This window comes from Drosophila hydei, unplaced genomic scaffold (genome assembly GCF_003285905.1).
Source record: "Drosophila hydei strain 15085-1641.00,03,60 unplaced genomic scaffold, DhydRS2 tig00000172-arrow-pilon, whole genome shotgun sequence".
NCBI classification, from domain to species: domain Eukaryota; kingdom Metazoa; phylum Arthropoda; class Insecta; order Diptera; family Drosophilidae; genus Drosophila; species Drosophila hydei.
In genome coordinates, this window is record NW_022045682.1 from 2,876,460 (window position 1) to 2,887,023 (window position 10,564).

Genomic DNA, 10,564 nt, shown 5'->3' on the forward strand with positions numbered 1-10,564 from the left:
TTATTTTGTTTTTATTTATATTATTTAATAATTCATTAACTTTGCGGCTTAAGTGCAACTCTTGGCGCTGTATCCCTGGTTGATTATCGATTGTTAAGGAATCGCGATAGATTGTCTTTTGTTATTGTTCGTGTTCGTCTTCTCTTATCAGTTTGTTTTGTTTTGTGCTTTAGTTAGTAAAAATTACTTAAATTTAGCACATCTTATGTTGTTCTTTTACACGGCACTATCATCCACATAAAATTTAGCATGCCGCCAACGGAGACCCTACGCGCTGGCAGTGGCAGCGGCAGCGGCAGCAATGACCGAAATGTCACGGGCTCCGAACAGACGCATATAATCAGACAAAGCAACAAATGCTACGAACATCGCGATTCCCAGGCAACGGCCATGTCGGTGGACTACTCAGGTCAATGGGTGCTGCTAGCTGGACGCGGTCATTTAGCATTACAGCGTCTTGGTCAAGACGATGGCACACTGCGTCGCCACGAACGCCAATCCAAATATGATATATCTGTGGCAGAATTTGCCATATGTCCCAGCCGACGTGAATACTGTGCCATCGCGGTAAGTGTGTCTGTCATATTCCATAGATTATAGTTATATGAATGCTATACTCAATAAGATAATGTAAATTCCATTTCCTTATGTGATTGCGATGCAGACCAGTCAAAATATTGACATCGTTCGCTGGGGTCCCGCCGAACCGCACTATGAGAATTCCCTGCGTGGACACACTCGCACAGTCACGGATATCGATTGGCATAGCAAGAATTCCAACTTACTAGTTAGCTGTTCAATAGACACGTTCTCCCACATATGGGATTTACGTGATCCACGCAAACCAGCCTTATCCTTGAATGCTGTCTGCATGTGTAAGGCTTTATTGATATGCGTTCAATATAAATTGTATTATTTCTTTGGTCTGTTTGCTTTCAGCGGGTGCTACCCAGGTGGGCTTCAATCGGGTCTCTGGCAATCTGCTGGCTGCTGCCCATGATGGAGATCTTCGCATTTGGGACATACGCAAAGGCAGCTGTCCAACGCACTATATAACAGCACACTTAAATCGAGTGCATGGCATCAATTGGAGTCACAGGCGAGAGACGTGCTTAGCCACAGCTAGCCAGGATGGCACCGTTAAATATTTTGATGTCTGCAATCCCAGGCGAGCGGAAAAGATAATAACAACGTTATCGCCCGTTTGGCGTGCCAGATATACAGTAAGATGAGCTGCATTTTATACAAATAGCTCCTATTCAATCTCATTTCATTATTCATTATTTGTTTAGCCTATTGGAAACGGCTTGGTTAGCATCGTGGTGCCGCATATGGGCCGTGGAGAGAATAGTCTTTTGCTCTGGAGCAACAGCAAGCAAACGGATCCAATTTGCTCATTTGTGGGGCACACAGACGTGATACTCGACTTTGCCTGGCGACCCAATCGCGAGAACTTTACAGAAATTGTGAGACCTTATATATCTGAGTCCTTTGCTGATAGTAAATAATCATTGTTCATGCTAGGAATTGGTCACCTGGTCGCGGGATCGTACGCTGCGCGTTTGGAAGATCGATGATAATATGCTGAAGCTATGCGAGCCTTCGCCCGACGAAGATGAGGAGGTGGAGCGTGCCTCGCCGCGCTATGAGAACGAGTTAAATGAATTGTCAACAGAGTTTATGATGCGTCCAATGGCAGCTGCTGCCTCGCTACCCATAACCACAGCCACCCTTCAAGTGGGAGCAAATACGTTGCCAATGGCTCGTTCACCCAGTTTCGGCGGTGTCTATACGAGAAGGGAAGAGACGCATATTGCACGCTCGCTAACTGATCAGCCAACCTGCTCGCTGCAGCATGAATTCTCATTGTTGAATACGAATATGCCCCATGTAGATGTGGATATGCTGTGCGCGATAAAGCGTTATGCTTGCTTCAAAATCTGCGCCGCTGATCATACGATCATCTTGCAGGTAACCTTTCCCACTGCCTACCCGAGTCCGAATGTGCCGCCCGAGTTTCAACTGTGCCAAGGCACAACGCTCTCCAGCGAGCTAAGCAACATCTTACTCAAGGTGCTACGCAGCAATGCGTTGCAGCGTGTCAAGAAATCGCGCAGCTGTTTGGAGCAATGTTTACGTGCTCTCGTGGCCGCCATGAAAAAACGTGTCACAAATGTTTCGGGTATTGGGGCAGATCGTAGTCAACTGTTGCTGCAATCGCCTAGATTAGAGGGCGCCTTGTTGAGTGCTTTACATGATGCGTGCATCCCTTTTCCGCGCACTTCGGGCGTTCATTTCAATGCCATTGGCATGCTGACCACCTTTGCCCAGGTGTTGAATACCAAACGTTTGACTTTGCGTCAGCAGACGCAATCGCTTACGCCGCGCACCTTGAGCGTCATCAATGGCAGCGGATTGCTGGGCAATGTGATGACCACCACGACCAATCAACGTGATCCGAACGCATCGTACTACCTTCAGGAGCGGATGATCGCCTGCAAACGTTTGCAGGGCAAGCAACGCGTGATGCGCCAAATTAATGGCACCTCACCGGTTGTCCATGTCTACGATGCGAGCCAGCTGCTGCATATAAATCGCGAAATGGCACGCGATTTTATGCTGGACAAGCAAAACATAGCTGCAACGTGTCGGTTCAACGGCGAAATATGTCGTGCAAATGGACGATTAGATTTGCTGCCTATATGGCTGCTAGCGGAGTTGATAGCAACGCCGCACTCGCCGCACGAATCGATGAGCTGCGAGCTGCTCTTCTATAAGGATCCGTTTAAGAAATCTCTGCTGGAATCACTGATCATGCACTATGCCACCGCTGGTGATGTACAAATCGCAGTGCTCCTCGCCTGCCTCTTCGACAAGTGTCCCGCTGCTCTCATGGGCGTTATGGATGTGGCCGGTTGCCGGTTGCCCACACAGCTACATTCGCAACGTTCACCTTATCATACGGTGCTGCCCCGTTCATCAAGCAGCAATTGGCAGCAGTTAAAGCAGTTGCGCAGCAACTCCTGGTCGGATTCGTTGGATTGGCTGGACTTTAAGCTTGGCCAGACAGATGCCTACGCATGTTCTCTAATTCGACGCACTAAGATGCCGCTCTTCGATCAATTTAAGCGCGCCTATGCGGATGTGCTCTTCGGCTGGCAATTGCTCTCCAAGCGTGCGCTAATCCTCAAGCATACGCTACATACACCATCGCCCACACAGGGCGTTGAGTTTGTCACCGAATGCAGCGGCTGCAACAAGCCCAAACGCACGCCTAAATGTGAGCCCTGCAAACGACCCGTTTTGTTTTGCATACTCTGCTGTTTGCCTGTGCGAGGAGCAGCCAATGCTTGCCTCTCTTGTGGCCATGGCGGTCACATGCAGCACATGACGCAGTGGTTTGAGGTGAGTTGTATACAAATATACATATATTTATATTCTATATTCTAGAGAAATAATTTTGATAACGTTTTCTTGCAGCGCCACATCGTTTGTGCTACGGGCTGTGGCTGCAACTGTTTGCAACGCACCTCCGAGCTGCTTGCCCTAATTAGCTGATCATCGAAGACGATCTCGCTGCTCCCAATTGGAATAGCTATACATTTACTCCCAATCGAAGTAACTTTCTAGCTTATTTACGACTTGACGCTGTGCAAATCAAAATATACATAAATAATTGTTTTTGTTATAGTTATAAAGGTTTTTTGTTTAGTCTCCAAGACATTTTGTAACATTTGCATAGATGATCTTAAGAAATATATATTAAGTCTATATACTCTTACTAAATTCTATAATAGGAACCCATTTATAATTCCAAAAAAATCGACAGATTTAAAAATCGAAAGCATCACAAGATCGACACAAAAATCCATAAAGATACCCATATATTTCTTAAAAATAGTAAAAACATTTGCATTTAGCTTGTTTAAACAATTGCGAAAACGTTCAATGTCCGGATGCAATAATTATTTATTAGTTTTTTTGTTTTGTTTTTCAAATACATATATATTAAATTTTTACTCTTATTAAATTTGTTTGTTTTGTTTTTACGCTTAGCTTAATATTTACGCATTTATTTGTAGTTCTGAATATATGTTTGTTTAGAAATCATCGTAATTATTCGTCCCTCTCTTTAGAAAGTCCGTTTTGTTTTTTGAAAAATATGTAGATTTAAAAATTTTAATTCTATAGCTCTGCTTTCTAGCATGTATTTAACTCTTCGATAAGCGTCATGATAAATGGAAAATGAAAGCGCGCAACGAAAAATACTCAATATTTAAAAAAATTATATATCAGAAAAGGATAAACTTATTGCAATTTGTTGATCACGTACGTTCCTCAATTTTCATCTCTCATCTTTATATATATATATATTATTATTAATTTTTTTTTTTTTGAAAACATAAAGAACATGATTTAAGATCTAAATATATGTATATATAAAAATTAAAAAGTAAACAAAGACACGCACACAAACAAATAGTAACGAAATATGAAAAAATTGTGGCTAAAACTTTCAGCTTACGACAATAAGGATATATATATATATATTGAGGAAAAGGTTTTTTTATAGAGTTTAAATTGAAGCTAGAGCTAAACACGATGCTAACGCTGCTTAGCTACAAACGTGTGGGTGTATGTGTGTGTGTGAGTGTGTGAGGGGCTTGAGTTGTTGTCAGTGCCAACTAATGGGATTTGCAGTCATTTCGCTATATCATTTAAATTGATCACGATATGTAGCACTGCACATAGCAATGAGCAATCGAACATTGCTGCATTGCGGACTCTTGGGACAATTCTTGATGAATAGCTGACAATTGCGATACAGTTCAGATAGCACCTTCGGTGCATGTTCACGTGTGATGGGATCCGACATATTTATGGCCAGCAACGCTTCGTTGAGGTAGCTGCAAACATCATGAAAGAAGCATTAAATATTTGGATAAATAAATCTATTAAGTCTTCACCTCTGCTTCAGCTCATTGTGATTGCTCATGTCCGCAGATATTTGCTGTATAAGCGATAGTAAAACCTTCTGCTCGAGTCGACAACCTTCGGGCGCAAAGACCTGCATGCGATCCGTATGTCGCAGTGTGAACTCCACCAGATTCAAATCATTGGCCAGCAATGCCTGATGGAAGGCTTTATTGATTTGATTCGCGAGCAGCAATTGTTTTATACTCTCTCGCAAATCGTATGTGGGCGCGGGCGTTGCTGCCTGCGAGCGTAATGCCATACTCTGATTATCCATATGCTTGCGCAGCTCTGTGCGTATGGTCTCTTGCACCTGGCGAGCAAGTAAGATCTCTAAGCTTTTTACTTCGCGCTGGGTCTCCAGCATCGCATCGGTTAGCTCAGTACGATGTTTTAGTAAATTTGTCTCCACCAGTTGCTTTAAGAGGCCGAGTTTATTACTCAACTCTTCACCATTGTGTGGCTGCGGCATGTGTTGCAGATACGCATTAAATTCCACCATGACTATTCCAGAAAATACATACATTTATATAAAATAATCAATACTTATTTGATTTTGCAATCTTACAATCTTTAATGCCCACGCTGAATGCCTCGTGCAACTGTTTGAACATATTTTGCGATGACTTCTCGTAGGCTGGGATTAAAGTGCTGCTCATTGATTCTATGAACGCCGTCTGCAGACTTGTTTGTACGCCAATGAGTACGGATTTGCCAAAGGCATCCAGGAATTGCTAATCATAAATCATAAAGTTATTGTTATTGAAGCATATAAAAATTAGTTTACATTATAACTCACCTTGCTCTTGCACACCTGTGCTATATTTTCCTTTACCGTCTTGTCAAATACATTCAATTTTTGCACAATTTCCAGCTGCATTTGATTCTGCAATTGATCCATTTTCGCATTGACACGTGGCAGTAGCTGCCGTTGCAGCTCCATATTTAAAACGTTGCCAATAATGTCCGTAAAGTGATTCATAACATATTGATTAAGCACTTGCAGCACCGAATCACGCAGCTCACGATTTTGAGTCTCACTTTTGTGTAGCGATATAAGAAGAGAAATAAATGAAAAGATATAATAGTATAAGAGTAATACTTAAGTCCTACAAATATGCAGTACAGAGTATCTATCCATCACTAAATCTTGATCATAAGTCTTACGTAAATCACTCTAAAAATGTATCTCTAAGATATCATTAAACTTATAAAGTATCTCATACGCTCTGCTTCGAAAAATTTCAAAATTTCAGACGTTGAAGTTGTAGACTACCCTCACCCTAGATTATTCTCAAACGGTTCTAGTACCGCTCGCACTCTGCTCGTATCTCTCGATGCAATTCACAATCAATTTGCTAACGCTAAATCACCTTCCTTTTCTTTCATTTACAAAGATATTTCACTGCTTATCAAAAATCCATTCTACTGGACATCTTTCACTCTTTCTCACTCCACGCTCATACGTTCTCTTCTCTTACCGCGCGTGCAAAAACTCGGTTAGTTTCTTTTTGTGTTCGTTCTCGTAACGTTTTAGATATTGCTCCATTAGTTTGGACAATTGCATTTCGATTTTGTATGCCAGCTCGTTAACGCTTTTTGGCTGCATGGCAGCCGCAGCACTGCTGTTCGGTTGTTGCAGCAACTGTTGCTGTTGTTGCTGTTGCATCTTGCAGACCTCATGCTCGAGCTTATTAAGCTGCAGTGATTGCGCTTTCACTAGTTCTAAAAATATCGAAACAATCAACAATTAAATTTTAATCATTTAATAAACTTTTACTTTAATTACCCAAGAGTTGTTCCAGCTTTGCATTCACTTCTGAGGAATTCTCAGCTGTTTGATTATGACTGCAGTTGCTGCTGTTGTTGTTGTTGCTGCTGTTCAATGTTGTTGTCGTGTTGTTGTTGCTGTTGCTGTTGCCCAGGGTTGGGGGTACATTGCCATTGTTCTTGTGCTGCACCGCTTGCGACATAATTTGGGCCGCATTCTGCAATTCAGCAGACTTCTTTGTAGGCAGTTTTGTATCTTGTGGGAGCCAATTGGATGCTGCAGCAGTTTCCTCGACCGTTGCTGAATTAGTTATTTCATTGTCCGTTCTAAAAGAGAAGTAAACAAAATTTAACATATAATTATTATAAAATATATTATTGTTTTGTTGTCTACTTAATGGTTCTTTTAGCTTTTCTCACTCACTTATTTTCCGTTTTGCAAATCATAAAATATGGATTGTCCTCATCCGATTCCAGATTTTCGAGTTCAGGTTCATAATCATCTGTATCCTCTTGTGTTGCCATAATCTCTTGAACTTCACGACTTGGACTTGAGCCACCACTTGCTAAATTCTCGGCTGCATTACGCTCCGGATTTCGATCGATGGCTATGAACTTTTTGCGTGCATCCGTTTGCTCCTTCAACTTTTGTTGCTCGCGATCCTCAATATGCGTATTGTTGATTAGATTCAGAAGATTAGTGTTGGCTGTCTCCGTCCCCTTGGCTGTCACTGTGGCTAACATCCGCAATGTTTGCAGCACCTGAGAATTGATGGCAGATTGATCAGTTGTGGTTGTTGTGTTCGTATCAGCTCCTTCACGATTCACAAGCACAATGCTCGCTGCACTAGCGCTAAATGCATCCGGAGTCATGAGATTCAGTTGCGAATAGGTGTTGCCATACTGTGGCGAAACCGAACGTGATTTATTTGTGGTTGCAGCATCCTGTAATATGGCTGAGGGGGCAGCTGCTGCAGCAATCGCAACCGACACTACCGAACCAACTGAATTGCGTTTCGATTTGGAAAAGAGCGCATCGCGTGGTACAGCGCCCGAGCCGCTACAGCTGCTGCTGTTATGCGAGTTCGGAGAAGTGCTCAATGGTTCTTGCTTAATCTCAGTCACATGGAGAAGCTTATCCGGAGTCAGCGAACGCTTCTTGCTGGCTGCGCTGCTTTTGCTGCTATTCAAACTTCTTGTCGGCTTGCAAGGCTGATAGATAATCTGGCATTCCTGCAAACTCTTAGCCTGCACCACAAACATATGAACCACCAAAGCATCAGTGGTTGCGTTACTCTCATCATCATAATCATCGGGCTCCTCAAATGGATAATAACTCTCACTGGTGCTCTTTAGGCGACGCATGCTCGCATTCACTATGGAAAACGATAGTATACCTGAGCTTAATTTAAACTCGGCTATATTTTGTATGCGTATTGTTAAATCGTTGCTGCCCGCATTACTGCTGCTCGAATCATGAGCATCACAGCCATTCTCGGAATCTCCACTATCGCTGACTTGTTCATTGCCGCCACAGCTGCTGATTTGCATGACATATACAGCCAAAGCATCCAGACTGGATATAACCAAATAGTTGGCACTGCGATCTATACCAGCTATAAACATGCCTGGCTGTACAGTCGGCGGTACCGAGGCCATAACATTAATCGTTTGCAAGCACTCCCATAGAGAGCAATTCCACAACTTGATCTCTGTGTTATGATCGCTGGTGGTAATTACATACTGCCAATAGGCACTGTAAAAAAGCAAACATTACTATTTATCAACACTTAAATATTAATGAGAGCTTACTCTTCCACAGGTTTGTTTATATTATCTAGAAAGAACAGTGAAGCCACCGGCTTGCCATCGTGCGGTTTCCATTCGTGCAGGCAACGATGATTGCGCACGTCATACAAATAAATTTGATAGAACCGCACCAAGCCATCCAAACAAGCAGCCGCAACGGTAGTGCCATCAGGCGATAAAGCAGCACAGGTTATTAACGTATCTTCCTCTATCTTTAAATAGCCTGTCTCCAGAGACGAAGGTTGAATCTGTCCGCGCTACACAATTAAATCAGAGAAGAAATAGGCCAAACAATTATATGTAAACGATAAGCAACAAGGCAGACATTTGCGTTTGGGACTTTCTTTACTTACACCATACTCTGATATAATCATTCTAACATTGAAGCACTGAAATTGTTTGCTGCGTGACCAAATCAGTAGCTGATTCTCATCATCCTCTTCATGGCCACTAGCAGTGTTTCCACTAGTATTATTATTGCTGTTGTTACTGTTGGTTACATAGGGACACCACGAGACCATATCATATTCGGGCACATAGTTCACAATGGGATCATCCACTTTCAACACAAGTTTGCATATTAAATTACTATCGATTAGATCGATTTTATACACAAACAGCGAACACATATCAATGACCGCTAGGATACGCTCCCTTTCGGTATGTGCAAATTGTAGATCCAAGACCTCGCCATTCATGCCTTTGATGAGTGCCCGCTGGCTGGTACTTGTGTTGCACACGCGCACCATGCCCTCCATGCCGGTGGCTTTGTTGTTAACTAGAAAAAGATTTGGTAATATTATTTCTTTTAGCTAAATCTATCACTAACCATTGATCGCATAAGCCAGGTGCTTTCCATCACGATGTACGGCCACCAAATGACCCGGATAATAGTATTTATGTTCCCACTTGTAGTCAACGACATTCTTGAGCTTCACCTTGGAGGATCCGCGTGTATGAGCGCCACCACAGCCGTAAACTTTTGTATGATTCGTTTTGATGCTATAGCAGCATTGCTTATCAAAAGGTTTAAAATTGCTGTTATAAGGAAACATTGAAAATAATGGTAAAAGTGATTAAAGTAAAGAGAACATACATTATTTCAATTTTCTTCGCATCTGTTTGATTGCCATTGGCAGCTACGATAGTGCCGACTGCCTCTGGTGCTCCTTTATCCTGGTCGTTGCTGTTGCTCATATTGAGGCGGGTTCCAATTAGAATACTTGTTCCAGTTGTCTGTAAATTACAGTTACTTGTTAATGCCGTTAAGTGAGCGTTGTCTGCTGTTGTTGCTGCTATTGTTGTGTTGCTTTTGCCTTTGCCACACCTTGATGATGATTGCAATGGCTTACGAAAGATTGGCAAATGTGCAAGCGCAAAGAGCGCGATTAACATTGACGGTTACACTTTACTAAATAAGAATAGATCATTATATATGTTAACATTTTTTAAAGCACTTTTTCCCCATTGTGTATCGATGTAAACGTAAACTAACCTGCACTTGAGCAGCAGTTTTTCAATCTAGTGCTTGCTACGTTTGATACTTTCGCAGGTCGTGCAAAAGTTGATCACATATATGAAGCACGCACGGAGCAAAATGTTTAATGCTATTTACACCATTTAAACAATCAATTTGTTAACAAATTCACACGTACAAATTGTATCGCAAATTTTGCGAAAATTTGCTCCAATGCCGCAAAGCGTTAGAGATGTGTAGCGGTGTACAAAGCACAATCGATAACAGCCATGCGTCTGTTATCGCAAAACGGAGACAGGGTTGCATTTAATGTGGCGCTAATTATAAAATAATTTAAAATATTATTATGTTGCCTTTACAGCATATTATTTATTGCCTTTTTTAGCATTTGTAACATCAACTTAATACATTTATTATTATATATGTAGATGTATATCCCTCAAAACAATACGCATTCATTACGTTGCAACGTAACAATATGTTTACATAGTGCTTAATATCACTTTATGTTTTTGTTTGTCTTATATTTTTGTT

The 10,564-nt window shown here is 41.9% G+C and overlaps 2 protein-coding genes across 4 annotated transcripts; one reads left to right on the forward strand and one right to left on the reverse strand.

Moving 5' to 3' along the window:
- The first annotated feature begins 111 nt into the window (after nucleotides 1–111).
- On the forward strand, nucleotides 112–3,898 carry LOC111602457 (GATOR complex protein WDR59). The gene is made up of 6 exons (XM_023319517.2): nucleotides 112–567; nucleotides 665–875; nucleotides 940–1,223; nucleotides 1,293–1,466; nucleotides 1,525–3,405; nucleotides 3,481–3,898. Exons 1-6 carry the CDS (start codon nucleotides 250–252, stop codon nucleotides 3,556–3,558), a joined length of 2,946 nt encoding a protein of 981 aa, XP_023175285.2. The 5' UTR covers nucleotides 112–249; the 3' UTR covers nucleotides 3,559–3,898.
- Nucleotides 3,899–4,472: 574 nt separating this feature from the next.
- On the reverse strand, nucleotides 4,473–10,265 carry LOC111602493 (enhancer of mRNA-decapping protein 4 homolog). 3 transcript variants are annotated; one of them, XM_023319561.2, is made up of 12 exons: nucleotides 10,049–10,265; nucleotides 9,650–9,789; nucleotides 9,383–9,591; nucleotides 8,907–9,331; nucleotides 8,557–8,810; nucleotides 7,169–8,500; nucleotides 6,764–7,071; nucleotides 6,456–6,699; nucleotides 5,774–6,014; nucleotides 5,543–5,708; nucleotides 4,968–5,478; nucleotides 4,473–4,907 (listed from the first exon to the last, which is right to left on the reverse strand). In XM_023319561.2, the coding sequence occupies exons 2-12, from the start codon at nucleotides 9,748–9,750 to the stop codon at nucleotides 4,715–4,717; spliced, it is 3,984 nt and encodes a 1,327-aa protein (XP_023175329.2). In that variant the 5' UTR covers nucleotides 9,751–9,789; nucleotides 10,049–10,265; the 3' UTR covers nucleotides 4,473–4,714. The 3 variants fall into 3 exon arrangements, with proteins under 3 accessions (XP_023175329.2, XP_023175327.2, XP_023175328.2); XM_023319559.2 differs by having other exon boundaries at nucleotides 9,650–9,964; XM_023319560.2 differs by lacking the exon at nucleotides 10,049–10,265 and having other exon boundaries at nucleotides 9,650–10,042.
- Between the last annotated feature and the right edge of the window lie 299 nt (nucleotides 10,266–10,564).